This window comes from Macrosteles quadrilineatus, unplaced genomic scaffold (assembly GCF_028750875.1).
Source record: "Macrosteles quadrilineatus isolate MER2022 unplaced genomic scaffold, UCM_ALF_1.0 Scaffold_8__2_contigs__length_117827958, whole genome shotgun sequence".
Taxonomy (NCBI): Eukaryota; Metazoa; Arthropoda; class Insecta; order Hemiptera; family Cicadellidae; genus Macrosteles; species Macrosteles quadrilineatus.
The window spans coordinates 68,727,608-68,743,038 of record NW_026542601.1 but is presented as its reverse complement, the minus strand read 5'-3'; the positions used below and the strand labels follow the sequence as shown (position 1 = coordinate 68,743,038).

General features: G+C 34.9%; 1 protein-coding gene across 1 annotated transcript; it reads left to right on the top strand.

Moving 5' to 3' along the window:
* Positions 1-1,036: 1,036 nt before the first annotated feature.
* On the top strand, positions 1,037-14,325 carry LOC129000451 (pyrimidine-specific ribonucleoside hydrolase RihA-like). Its single transcript, XM_054427415.1, has 6 exons — positions 1,037-1,365; positions 2,787-2,973; positions 7,353-7,469; positions 9,826-9,962; positions 12,740-12,856; positions 14,122-14,325. The coding sequence occupies exons 1-6, from the start codon at positions 1,144-1,146 to the stop codon at positions 14,323-14,325; spliced, it is 984 nt and encodes a 327-aa protein (XP_054283390.1). The 5' UTR covers positions 1,037-1,143.
* Positions 14,326-15,431: the final 1,106 nt, after the last annotated feature.

Below are 15,431 nucleotides of genomic sequence, written 5' to 3'. Positions count from 1 at the left end.
TTAAACATTAGGAGCATGCCAGGCATAGCCCTTTGGAAATCAGCCTGTATTAGGAAATTCGTACATATCAATACTTTTCGGCAAATCTACACACTCTAAGCTTCATTTTGATGTGCCATATGCCTGTATTTTTATTTGGTAAATGACCTTAACCGCGTTTACATAAAATTTGATCGTATCACTTTAATAATATAATAGATAGTCCCGTTAACTCATGTTTAATCGTCATGACTCATGACATTTACTTATTGTTCCAGTATAGAACAGATTGTAAATAAAATACTTGTCAGAAAAAAATAAAAAAAGATTTAAACGGATTTTACTTAAGCCTAATATGTCATGTCCAATAATCAGGTGATGGGGAAAAAGTATGGCCATGGCCATCACAAACAGAACAATGAAAGAAAAGATATCAGGCACAGGCAGGTCACAAAGACAAAATGGAGACGGCAGGGCGTCCATTGAACCGTTGGTGTTCCATGTTCCATCGATCTCATACTACTTACTAAAACAATAGATAAAACATACTCGGCTACCTTTAACTCCGTTGTAGTAATATAGAACGAGTAGTAATAGTCCTTGGTCCAGACATTGATTATTCCTTTGGTAAATATAAAATCAATGGTACCAGGTTTTTTTCGGCCATGGCAATCCTGTTTGTTGATTACCTAGCCTGATTGGTCCGAACCTTTAGAAGACTGATCCCGAATACGGACCCAAACTTTCCCAATATTTTTCCTAAGGGTAAGAATATATCAAATAAAGCAAAATACAAAAAACACTTAAATTAGCAAAATAAAATCATTATAGCCTATATGTGTAAGTAATAAAATAGTCTATCTGTGTGAGTTCAGATAAAGTAAGTACAGTACATAGTAACAGTACAAATACCCGTATAATGGCTACAGCTACATGGCAGTTAATCAAGCTTGCTGAAAAAGCAAACATGACATGAAACAAAGAGTGTCGTGTCGTCTGCCGTGTCAACAAGAACAAAAATAAATAAACCAAACCAAACCAAACCCTATCTATCTATAGGCCGCTATCTTCCTAATTTGTTTATTTCATACGTTACTGCCGGACAGCTACAAACGCGTTTTTGAATGTGTATAGTCTGTATTGTCATCGCCAATATACTATTTCATGATGTTCGTTGAAGATAAGTTATGTAATAAAAGCAGCAAGATAGTAATAATAGACACAGATGCTGGAATAGACGACGCCTGGGCTATACTAATGCTTTTAGCAGCTTCTCAGTCTGAAAATGTGTCAGTAGCTGGCATAACATGTGTTCATGGTAATGCAGAAGTTGATCAAATTTGTTTGAATGTCCTTAGGACATTGGAGGCTTCAAAGCGGCCAGACGTGAGTAATTCAATTTTAGCCTTTGATTACAAATATTTGCTTTGATTGCATTTTATGGGATGTCAAGAGAATTTAAAAAAATCATTGTGGCATAAGGCACCTACCAATCACTGCAGCAAAATACATCTTCATTAAACCCTGTGATTGTGTTAAAAAGGCCTAGGGTTAAGTTGAATAACATTTCTGTTTTCCTGGTTTTCAAGAGGCAACAAACTTTCTCGTAAATCTGCCCAGACTTTGTTGACATTAAGCTTTACTAAGTTTACCGTACCCATTTGGAAAAACTTTGATATCTAGGCTATATATATAAAAGGCAAAGCCCTCACTGACTGATTCACTCACTCATCACTAATTCTCTTACTTCCCATTTACCTAGGAGGCTGAAAACACTGATTCTTTAGGCAATAAATAGGAAAACTAAGCTGTTTTTATTCTGATCGGACTCTCGGGCTCCGCCCCAGTGGCTCTGGAGTTTCCCATGTTATCCTTATGAGTACTCATATTTAAATGGAATTAATAAATCTTAACAGCTGTTTCAATTAAACAAGTTGGTTCTGTTCTATGATGTTCAATAGCATTTAACTTACAAGGATTACCAACAGGGTGCAGCACTATTATTTCTTTCACATTTATGACAACAGCTAATTTGCAACCAAAAGGTGAGTGAGCGTAGCGAACAAACTTCAACCTGGAGGCGAGTTAGCGTAGCGAACGAGCTAACCTGAAGGCAAGTGAGCGCAGCTAACGAGCTCCAACCTAAAAGTGAGTGAGCGTAGCGAACGAACTTCAACCAGGACGTGATTGAGCCATGCGAAGGAGTTCACTTATGAAGTTAAACGGGGCAAAGAACGTGGGTACAGCTAGTCTATTTATAAAGCCAAAAGTACCCATGAACTTTTCATCAATCTACAAGAGAAATCTACAAGAACACCCCCCATAAACCATATAGGTACTTAAAATGTTCGTCATGATGAGAAACCTTGCGCAAAACTATAAGGTCGTAATTCCTTTCTAAAGGGAACTTTGCATATACCTACTGTAATGTTAAAAATACCTCAGCTGTACTTATTTGTTTGTATTACTGTATTCTGTTTTGTTTATTTCAGTTTAACTTAACCAATCAATAATTTTATTAATACTTATGAAGTCAAAAGGGGTGAATCCCGTGGGTAACAGGCTAGTTCAACTTCATCTTAAATTATTATTGATTAGGTACCGTAACTTACAATGATAGGCTATTAAATTGTGGTTTAAGTTATTGGTGTGAAGTTTGGTTAATTCAACTAACTTATTGATCCCCATTTAATTTTTGTAAGGTTTAGCTTTCAGCTGTTTCTGTCAATTTTTACTGAAATTTTAAAAGGCTAAAGTTGTGCTCTTTGCATTTTTATAATCTACCTAAGTTAAAAGTTGTTTTTCAGATTCCAGTTTTTAAAGGCGCTTCTTCCCCAATAATTGAGGTTGACCCACACTTTAAAAACTCTTGGAGGCCATTTTTTGGTGCAGATGGTTTCGGTTGTGCAGAACACAAATCTATGCCTGACCCAAGATTTGTACAAGAAGAAAATGGGATTGTGGCACTGAACAGACTGGTAAATGAGAACAAAGGTATCTAACTGTTATATTTTTGTAGACTTTTTTATTATCTAGTCTCCTAGGTCTTTTCTTTTATAATGATGTTATTTGGTCCAGGATTACTTCTTGAAAATTAGTAAAATGGTATAAGATTACCTGTTTCCGTCTATGATCCTAAATGTAGTAATGGTAGTAATGAGCAACCAGTTTCGAGGTTATAACCTCATCATCAGGCTCTTGCGAGGTCGTCGAGTTTTATAAACACACAAAACACTGACATTTAATAACACAAGACATTGACGGACGAATAGGATTTAACATAAATTCGGGAACTAGTTCCACACAAGACGCGGCACGGGCAGATGTTTTGTCATGACGGAACAGTCAGTTTACCATTTTAACTAGGTCTTTTTGTTTATCAGATTGTTGGAAACAAAAGGTCAATTCATCAGTTTGAAGCAATACCACGTGTATTTCTAAACCCTTAAAGTTCTAACCTTCAAAGAATCAGAATATAGAGAGGAATCTCTGGTAAGAGCCGCCAGGGGCCTCATAGATTCTAAATACACCCCTGTACTTAGTTTTACTACCTGCGCCGGGACTATCCGTGTCCTGTGATAGGCCTATCAATAAAATGAAATGTTGGTTTTGTGTTAACGATTTTTGTGTGTGTATGACAGGTATATGTTTTTTTCCTGTTACTAGTATCAAAATCACAAGCTGGCTGTTAACACAAATTCGTTAATACCAAAGCAAGAATGTAGTTCGGATTCCACACTATAGCCATCTGAAGTGATCAAATATAAAAATAGGCTACTTGGTTGCTTGACCATTTTGTATTTTGACTAAAATTAAATGTTATTAACTTTATTACTTTGACCTCAAAACAGTTTTAAAAATATTTTTATCTAGTTCCGATTAGGTGCGGCCATCTTTTTCAGGCCGTGCACGGCGTTTTTGGGCTTTATGCAGGCATCAGCGATAAATTATATATCTTTTTACAGAATAGAGCTAGAACAATGAGACTTGTACCATTATTTTTAGTGAAATCCCCTCTAAATAAGGTATTTTAAACATTTTCTCTAAATCAAGCATTAATGCCTTAAAATTGTCATATTATTTTGAAAATACTTTTCAACAAAGTGCAATTTTTATGAATTTAACCCTCCGAGCGTCACTTGTCGAAAAATCGACTCACGACACACTTTGTGTAGTGTCACGCGTCGATTTTTCGACACACGAACATCGTTTACGGCGAAGGCTCTATGACTGACTGAATCGGATTGAACTGGATCGAGTTAGGTATCGTTCTTTTCGTTAGATTCTAAGCTTTCTCCAGAGGTCTGTCTCTAAGCGCTTTATGTTCTCCGAGCCAATCGTAATTGTAGCAGACAGCTGACGTTCGTGTTTTAGACAACTTGGTTATTTCACATCGGTGACTTGTGTGTTTTTGTACGTTTATCGTCGTTTTTAGTGGTAAAAATGGACAGTAGTGATATACGTAATGCACTAGAAGATGATATTAGTGATGTTGAAGGACTTATTGACGATCCGGATGAAGTAGGTAGTGATATTGATGTAAATTATCAGCCAGATTCCTAGCTATGGTTAGGCTATGCATTCTTAGCTAAACGCTATGTACTGAAATCTGTTTTTTGCCCATAACTTATTTATTTGCAAATCTACTTCCTTATATTATTACTAGCTGTGTGCCCGTTCTACGCACGGGGATCTTATAGTAGTCAGTTGAAACCTTCTTATATTAAGATTAACAACAGCAATAAGTTTGCATATTTGCAGATATGCTGGCAAAACTATTATATATAAACCTTCGCAAATACAGTATCTGACAGTTCAAGTCAAAATAAATGCTTCGCAATTAAATGTCACCCGGATCGTGTTGGTCCATATGTCCAATGATTAAACTTAAAAATGTTTTATAGATCCATGAAGCGTAGCCCTAAAGTAGGCCTATAATTGAAAGTTACTTTCCACATCGGTTAACTTAAACGTATTTAAAGTACTACCTCAACCTCACCATTTAACACTTCATTCCGGTTGACATTTTCAGTATCAAAGGAGCTCTTGTCCATTCCGTGAAACACTGAGAAATAAGGACATTAATGCGTTACCAACATACAACGAAACAACACAATAAAACAATCCAACAAAGGCCACGAACTATTGATACATAAACAATATAAAGGCGTAAACAATTCATGATGGTTTGCCCAACAAATGTTTTACTCAAATAGGTTATCATTTTCTTAGCATACCGGGTAAGCTAAGATTTGGAATCCAGGCAGAAAAAGCAAAACTTATACAGAGTTAAGACATCACTTAAATTGAATACGGACGGCTCTAATAAATAAGGTGCAACACCAACGATATCTAATTTGTAAACTACCGGTTCTAAGGAAAAGAACCAGTACCTACGTAAGAACCTACCTAAGAATTACAGTAAATCGGACCAATTAAATACATTAATATCTAGTCCCGAGGTTATTGATCTCTTGCTTTTGGATTTTCTCGTAAAAAGTTATAGCGTAAACTTATCGGTGTCAGTTTGAAAAAGAAGCAACCTTACCCAAACAACTTTTTGTTATTTAATAGATTACGCATTCTCTAAACAATGATTAGTATATCTATTAACATTAGAAGGAAATGTGACGAAAATCACACAATGTTGGGGGTTTGGTCATTTGTAATTTTATTTTTTAAGTAGGTAGGCCATGTATTCTATGGAAAAGTACCGGTATCAAGGATCGTCGTCAAAAAGGTTGTTATGAATAAATATGTAGGCTTACGTACCCAAGATATGAGCTATGGGCCTATTGGCTGTATGGTCCAGCGATTGCATCACACGGTGAGTAGAAACAGAAAGTGACACATTGGAAAAGCGAGTTTAGCACTTCCTCTGTTAAACCTCTGTTACAATCACCCACTGCAGTTGTGATTTTTTACTTTACACTTTACACAATCGCCATTGAAGCGCCGTCAATGAGTGGAAACCTTTTTTGTAAGCTATTGGCGACGATCATTTCAGTGTCACAGCCCTATACAACACTGATTCAAGGTCTTCTTCTTTCTGGTTGTCAAAACTCAAGAAACATTTTATACTCAAAGAATTTCTGGTTCCGATTTGGACGATGTCTAGTTATTTAATTTCATTTACGGTTACACTATTAGACTATATTATTGCACTTGCGATTAATTAAATCCGTTATGTAAGAAAAACGTTTTTAATCTCACTTGGTTGGGATTTGCTTTCAAAACGTGATTCAAAATAGTTGCGGTATTTGTAAACAACATTTGTAAACATGTCATTGACAGCTAGAAAAAATAATCTTGATCCGAACAGCTGTTCGTTATTTCATAGACAATTATGTGATAAAAATTGAACGAAAATTTGACAAAAATCGCACAAAACTGCAATTTTGAACGTCCGTAATTTTATTTACAAAGTAGTGAGGCTATATTTAAATCACTAAAGACACTCTCGCCAATCCAGTGAATACATTAAAATGACTTGGATCTTGATATGTACTCTGGTTTTCACGGAGAAGATTGCGTAAAATGCCATCTTGAGTGTTACAGACAAAGGGACAGACAGACAGACAGAAATTGAGATAAGACTCGTTTCTGCTTCTTTAATGTATAAAACGTAAAAATAACCTAAAAGTATATAATTCTGAGCAATGTACAGACAAAACTCTAATTTTATTTATATAGATATATTTGTAATCCTCATAAAATTTAGAACAAAGTGGCTATTTTCAAATATTTATAGGCCTATAATTTATACAATTTCATTGAGCGCGAACTTATTTTTTTTTCAATTTCCAAAATAATTTTATTTTTACCTAAAAAAATTTTTTGAAACAAATATTCCTTATGTTTTATGTATGATATTGAAGCCCATGATTTTCCAAACAAAATGGTATATAGAACAGTAGAATTAACATTGTTTTAAGCTTCTCAGATCCGTTTTAATAAAACCTTGCAAATGCGCCAAAAATAGGTGGACATTAAGGCCTAAACTATGGACACTCGGAGGGTTAAAGGAAATTTCAACTTTTGCACCAGCCTTTAATCCCCAGATTTAAGGATAGAAAATCTATACACAATCTAGTAAGTAACATTGCAATAGTAACCTTGTTAGAAAGTCAAAAGCTAGAATATGTCCAGAAAAAAAAAACAAGAATCAAAGTTAATGGAATACATGGAATAAATGGAAATAAAATATAAAAATAATGGTTCTATCTTAAGGATTGTAACCATTAAAGTAGGTATAATTTATTTTACTGCAGCCGAGGTATGATAATCACTAATCAGCATATTTTGTTATAAAATAGGATATTGAATGACAAAGTGGATGACTATTAATTAAATTAAAACTTTTAATATTTCAGGAAATGTTTCTCTGCTGTGTTTTGGTCCATTGACTAATGTTGCCCTAGCCATTCGAACTTTCCCTAGTTTTGAAGAAAATTTAAAAGAAGTTCTTATAATGGGTGGAAACTATATGGGTAAGTAAGTTTTAAAATCCTATGTTTTCGATCAATACAGGTCAAGTTTCAGTCAAAATTTGATCAATTTACTTGTAATTTTGAGTGAAATTCATTCAATCTTGAAAGAATATTTCTTAAAAAAAGATTTTATCTTATTATAATCAATAAAAAATTAGCAAAAAGATTATCACTATGTATTTATTTTACTACCAATTGGGAGTTTTTTTGCTATTCCTCTTATGTTTTAGTTGTGAAAATACCTTATCATGTCATCATTGTTTGATAAAAAGAGTGAAATAAATAGAGAATAAGTATATTGAATGCATCTCTATTACTAAGTAGTAAAATGTATTATGTTTCAACACTGGTAATTTTTTTTGTAAAATATAGAATATATATAATATTTAGTTAATACACCAGAGTCCCGCTAATCCAAACATCCACCTGGAGAAAAAAGGTTACTCGGTTTGAATTGAAAACAAACTAAATACAAACCAAGGTTACCTGTTGACCAAGAAAACCAGGAATTAATTGTTTATGAATTTTGTATGAAACAGATGAATTTTGAATAGGTAATTGTCTATAGCCTATTGCTAAGCTTCCATTTATTAATAGTGTTTTGTTGGTCTCTTTTAAGATCATTATTTAGTGAGAAGAACTGTAGCTAATCGCAAGAGATGATTATGGTTGTGACCGTTGGAGCAATATGGCCATTTACCTTCCCTTACCGCTGTGGCCATTCAAACCAAAGTATGTTTTTAGCATCCATCACAATGTGTCTCCATTCTTCTCAGTATTCAGCTTGCTCCCAAATTACTTCTGCAGTCTTTTGCCACTTGGTCTTTCCATCCTAGTTTTGGCCCTCTTAGCAGACCCCTAGAATACTTCTTTAATGAGGGTATTTTCAGGTCTCCTCACTACGTGGCCTGTCCATCTTAATCTTCTGCTTTTGATGATAGCCTATAGCTACTATATCCGAATGTTGATAGCGGTTTCATGATTTATGATTTCTAATTCTCCATTTGCCATTTATTGAACCTGATCACCTGATTTTCAAAAACTAAAAAATTTTTTTCTGACTTCTCTACTTCTCGGGACATTCTCAGTTAAGTTTTTTGTTTGCAACTTAATAATTTGGATAAATAATATAAACTTTTATACTGTTATTTCCTGCGATCAGTCTACTTTCTACTCAATCTTCCTCTTTGTTATTTTGGTAATATTTTACCCCTAAGTATTTTAATTCTCTATCTCTAGTGAATCCTACATCATCAACCTGAAAATTGTTATTTTGAATTTATTCTGTTCTTGGGATTAAGAGGAATTTTGTTTTTTCTGTGTTGATTTGATGTCCAACTTTTTGAGCTTTTTCTTTCATTTTTTCAGGTATTCTTTGGATCCACAGCTTCTAGGGCCTCATAATCGGCACATGCTAATACATTAGTTTTGGTGCCCTCTTCTAACTTCCTTGTGTCTTGGAGGCTTCTTCTATGATCAAGTTACATTTGTGATGGCCCATATCGTGTACTTAAACACCTGTGGTGTTTGCAAATTAATCTGCTTTACTCATTTTCTATTCTTACTTTGTTCCTTGTGTCTGTGCAGCATAATTGAATTGACTGCATCAACTTATTTGGTAATCCAGACTTCTGTAAAATCTCCCACATCTTCTGTCGATTAATGCTGTCATAAGCTTTATGGAATACTACAAACAGGGCATGATTGAGTTGTCTTTAATTGAACTCCCAGTTTCTGTTATTGCTTGTTTTAAAGAGAATACATGATCTGGAGTTGACCTGCCACTGATAAACACTGCCTGTTGGTCTTTCATGATTTCACTTACTGTCTCAAATTTAACAACGGACAATAGACAAATTCCTTTTATTTTCTTCAAAAAATACAATAGCGTCATGTCTGTTTATTTCTATTGTTTACAAGGACTTTCTGGTCTTCTATCTTTATAAGAGACTAAATAATTATTTGATTGAGTTGGGGCAAAATAGGGCATTGAGCATCTTTTTATTCAATGTAAATCCTACTACAGCTCTATGTATACATTCCATCATTTGTTTCACTGTAGTATAGCAGTATAACTTACTATTGTATATTGTTGAAAATAAACAATACGGCCATTTACGTTAAAAAATAATTTTAACAATTAGGTAATCCGAACATGGTCCGGTCCCAATTAGTTTGGACTAGCAGGACTCTATTGTACCAATTATATTTTGAATAAATATGTTTAAAATAAAATTTAGTTGGATGAATCTCCAAATCCATCATGAAAAAGCAATATTGGCTTAAATGACCACGTACTTAGCTATCAGTTCAGATTTGGTTTTAATCCCTTACCAGCGTTTGTCCAATTAAACAGCTGTGGGTAACTCAACTAACTGTGCGGAATTCAACTTCCACTTCGACCCGGAGGCTGCTTATATTGTTCTCAATTCAGCAATCAAACGTAAAGTGTTGGTGCCTTGGGAGACGTGTTGCCACTTGGCTTATTCCTTGGTATGTCTTGCAGAGTAAATGTAGGACTACAACTTTCCAAAATAACCCTGGTGCTTGAATTAATACATTTTGCTTGGCATAGCAGCGTATTAACTCCACTTTATTAAATTTGTGTTCATTTTATGCTTTACTAGCTGATGTACCCGTGCTTTGCAACGGGAAGATGTAGGCCTACTATATCACCTAATCCAAACACTTGTTAAGTAGTTTGAATTTATAACCAAAAAGCCACTAATTTTATTAAAAAACTAGCTGTGTACCCGTTCTACGCACGGGGATCTTATAATATTCAGTTGAAACCTTCTTATATAACGAACAGCAGTTGGTTTGCATATTTTAAGATATGCTGGCCAAACTATTATACATAGCTTCATTTTATGTTGTTTTTTGTTGTTCCGGATCGGTATGACAATCAATAAAAGGTTAAATTACCTCTGTGTCTGCCGGTCGATCCTATAACGGTAGGCTTACTTTTATTTTTACTATCTGATCTCGTTTGCATGGCTCAATCACGTCCTGGTTGAAGTTCGTTCGCTACGCTCACTCACCTGTATGTTGGAGCTCGTTCGCTGCGCTCACTTTCCTTCAGGTTAGCTCGTTCGCTACGCTCACTTGCCTTCAGGTTAGCTCGTTCGCTACGCTCACTCGCCTCCAGGTTGCAAATTAGCTGTTGTCATAAATGTAAAAGAAATAATAGTGCTAGTGCTGCACCCTGTTGGTAATCCTTGTAACTTTAATGCTATTGAACATCACAGAACAGAACCAACTTGTTTAATTGAAACAGCTGTTAAGATTCAATAATTTCATTTCTCATAAGGTTAACATGGGCTTCCAGAAATTCCACGTCAAAAATCGACAAAAACTTGATTTTCAAGGGTTTACTGTTAAATATCTAACTGTCTCATATTCGATGAAATACGTCTAAAACCATCTCATATATGTATAGTATTTGGAAAATAAGTTTCAGGCGGGACAGTGCTATAGTTATTGAGGAGTAGTTGTAATAAAGTGCGTATTTTAGCGTTACCAAGAGAATGACAGATAGACAGACAGACAGACAGACAGACAGACAGACAGAAATTGAGATAAGGTTTGATTCGGTTTCTCTGACCTATGAAATGTAAAAATAACCAAAAAGTTCATTATTCTAAGCAATGTACAGACAAAACTCTAATTTTATTTATATAGATTATAACTTACATTGTAGTCCAACTGTTTACATGAAAATATATCATTAACATTATTTTCATAACTTACGGTTATAGAATCTTTTTTCCATAATCAATGACATAGTTTTACAATAAATAAACCTATCACATAGTCGTGTAAAATATTGTACTTGTTTGGATCAGCTGTCTGAAGTTGTGAAATAAGCATTTGGCAGTTCTGGTTGTTTACATTGAAATGTCAACGTAAAGGTAAACATTGTGAATTTTCTCATGCTTCCATGGAGACTAATTATTAATATTTACTTTTTTAATTTCTGACAACAGCTGGAGTTTCATAACAATATTTGTTTCCCGTGTTAATCTTATGGAGAAATACGAAACTTTAAAGGGCCCCCCGGGCCTCACTCTCTAATTATTTTCCTAAAAAGATAGTTTCCTGCACAACTTCACGTTACGCTCTTTCCAATGACACGAAAAACATGTCAATCGTTTCAGTAGTTTCGGAGGAGTAATTGTCACAAAAAATCTGCTTGCGTATTAAATAAGTAATAGATATATTTTAGATATGATTTTCTTCTGTAGGTTAATAAAAGAGGGACACATTTCAAATGTAGTTTTCAATAGGTATATTTTTTTTTTAATTTTAATTCTGGTGATGGCTAAGAAAAGCTTCTTGAGTCTAAATACATTTTCAGTAAACTTAACAAGCATGTAAGAATATATAGCAACTAGGTATTTGTATTGTAAACAATTTACAAAATCATTTCATTCATTAATATTTTGCCAGTAATCCCCTTACATCTGTCCATACAGTTTTATCTTTTACCTCTCTTCCTTGTATCAACCTTCTGCTCCCTCATGAAGCCTATGTAGGCTTTTGATATGCTGCATGTAAAATAAGGTATTGACTCATTGGCTTTACTCTGAGTTTTGGTAACAATAACAGTTATACAGTGCTCGATTTGTGGGGGAACACGGCCAAACAGAGTTCCAGTACCTCTCTTTCAGATATTGGCATAAATAGGTACAAATCACATTAAATAGGTTACAGTTTCGGCACCTAATTATTTACAAATCGAGCACTGGATGTACAGTATGAGGTTCCCAGCTTAGAACACACTTTAGTGGAGGCTAAACTACTTACGTAGTTGTCATTTATGGTGGATAATGTAGACATTAAATATTGGACATGTTTCAAACTTATGACAGTTCATAATCAGCAGCATTTACTAGTTTATTTTAAATCACATAAAAAAGGTAACTTTTCAAGGACCTAAGGGCTTTGGGGAAAATCCCTCTTGAAAATAATTCCAAAAAACTGGAAACAGATATACAATAGTGGTTTTATTTAACAACCAAAGTAAAAATATATAAATACTATTAAAGTTCTATAAACCAGAAAACATTAAATAAAAATTCAGATATTTATTTTCTTGGTGTTGGTGTCTAAATTCAACAAGTGGCTAAGTTCTTTTTTATTCTACACGTTGCTTCAACTGCATCAATAGAGTGTGCATTGATTCAGTAGTGTACTTATTGTGTGTGTTTGTAAGTTAATTGGATTTTATACATTTTTATAGCCTTAAATGCGGTTTTGATTGTTCTTAGGAATGGCGTGACAACGTCCTTGGCTCATGCCAAAATGGAGGTGTACAGTTATTGAATCATGTGGAAAGACCTCTGAGAATAAAACCGAGCTTTGTGGATTGGGTTGCTTGTGACCAAGTATGTATACTAAATTAGAATATAAGCTGTTGGTTCTTTTGGATTTGAGTGGTAGAAATGTAATTTTTGTAAACTTTTTAGTGATATAGACATGATGTATCTTAATTGCAGAAACCAACAACTTTAAAATATTCATCCTTTACTAAGTGCCATGTTTGTAATATAATATACCAGAGTTATGGCGGGAGTTATTAGGATTTTGCGGGCCAGACTTATTTAACTTCGGGTCAAGTCAATAGTTTTGGCCTTCCGTACTTGGGCCAATATCAGATCGAGTCAAAATCCAGTTGCTTTGGAAAGTTTTGATGTTTCAGTGAAACCTAATTAAATTAAACCTCAATCTTTTGAAATCCATGATAAATCAAATCAACTTGTCCCGTCTTTCTCCCTCCGATTGGCAATACGATGGGACCAGCTAGTTCCAGACAGTGCTGCTCTTTGTGAGTGTTTCAGCAAACTACGTTGACTCTCGTCGTAACGCAGCACATTACCGCACGTCATTTGATATTCGTCATACCAAAATATTTGAATTCCAAACGAATTTGCTCGACACTGTGCCTCGCCATTGGCAGGCTGCAGCGATTGTGTTTTAAAGTATTAAATTTTATAATTGCGTTATTATCCATTCCAATACAATGCAGAACGTACAAAACACTGTATTTTAGAAGGTAATAAATTCTCCTGATGTTTTATTACTTGCACTGAATTGAACCTCCATAAATCAAATTTTGGGGAGGATGAACCTTGTTAAATCAAACTTTTACTTTTCGAAGTAGTAAGTGCGCGATAATTTGAAATTTCCCCCCTCATGAGATTTGATTTATTGAGGCTCCACTGTCACTGTATAGTAAAATGTTAATCTTTAAAATACTACTATCGATTTGAACAACTTCTACAATGGCGGCAAAATAAAAAAAAATCTCCTTGGTCATAAAAAAATTTTGAGTATCCCCATGGTGACGGCGAAATTGTGAACATATTTTGCGGTTGTCAAAACTTCACCGAAATTCTGATTTTCAATAGTACAATCCTCATGGACGTTGATGGGACAAAAAAAGAAACTACAGCTTACAATAAGTTGTCGTCTCAGTTTATCTTGAAGTTTGTGTATTAAAAAAAATTTATAAATTTACATCCGTGCACTCTGTCTGTATTAGCTCTATTCAACAATTTCAAAAAATGTTCAATTTTATTATTAAACTGGCTACAACCTAACATGGGAATGAAATGACTGCTTGTATCTATGGTCCTGCTGTCTGTTGTAGGCTGTAGCAGCAATATTCCTTGACCCTACTGTAGCCTGTGAGATTGACAATGTCTTTGCTACTGTGGAGCTTCATGGACAGCACACCAGAGGTCAAGTAGTCGTGGGACACAAGTTTAAACGAGAACCAAACTTGGCGATTGTCAAATCCATAGACAAGGAACGGTTCACTGAGCTGCTGCTCAAAGTACATACGCTTAAATAAATATTTTTTCTTAATAGTATATGTGTTTTTTACCATAAATGTCATGATCAAATCTGCTGAGGTATTTGGGATGCATTTACTTATGTTCCTAAAAAGATCATAGTGATTTAAAAAACTATGGTGGTCCAAACTGGTGGCAGTAAGCTGTTTAACAGTCTAAGGAGCAGGGTAGCTGGCAGCCCGAAGAGGGAGAAGGTGTAGTGACTCCCCGGGCGCCCCTCTCCGAGGACAGCGGCAAGGTAAAGCCTCCCATCCAGAACCTCGTCGGATGTGATTGGCGAACTTCTTACTGCATTTTGAAGACAAAGAACAAATTTATAACACGCATCAACAAAGAACTATCAAGCTAATTTTACAAACAATAAAACACAGACTTTGCAGTTTGACAATCGCACACCTTATGACAAACACATGTTTCAGACGGTGGACATTGAAACGCCGGGGTCCACAACTCTGCCGTGCAACAACCAAATTCCGGCGACGACACAACATTAGCACTATACAAAAACAGAGACGTGACATCGCGTGAATGGTGTGTGGACGTGTCACGGCTCAGTTGATGGGACCTAAACGAAGCAATAGCTTTAAGTCATCCTATCAGTTTGACTTGGTTTAAAAGTTGGCATATTTGATAGAAACCATAAATTTAAATCGGCCTTTGGCGCAATTCAATTATATCCCTTTGACTAATAAACTGGAGACGACTACTGTATAACAAGGGGATACAGTGTCTAGTTATATCAATGGTCTAAAGTGCATTTGGATGCCTTGGCTTTGGATGATTGTTCCGTTAGAAAAACCCAAATCATGAGAAGTTAATACTGTATGGATTTGTTTGAAAACTGCACTTTATGTGTGCAAAATAAGTACCACAGTATAACAATTAACAATAAAGGTGTACAGCAATGACATCTAAATGTATTAAACATCTGACGTACATGTAGTGACTTGCATATTACTGTTTATTGGAGAAAGCTGCATAAGTAACCAAGTGCATAAATCGTCATTGAAATCTTCTAAAGAACAAGAGAAGTCTACTGTTGTAAATTGTTAAATTATGAAAAAGGTCATAGAAGAGATGCAACATTCAATTTGATAACAAATTA

Coding starts and splice junctions, on each gene's coding strand:
- LOC129000451 (XM_054427415.1), top strand. CDS start 1,144: ATGATGTTCGTTGAAGATAAGTTATGTAATAAAAGCAGCAAGATAGTA. Junction 1,366..2,786: donor AGGCTTCAAAGCGGCCAGAC/GTGAGTAATTCA, acceptor GTTGTTTTTCAG/ATTCCAGTTTTTAAAGGCGC. Junction 2,974..7,352: donor ACTGGTAAATGAGAACAAAG/GTATCTAACTGT, acceptor TTAATATTTCAG/GAAATGTTTCTCTGCTGTGT.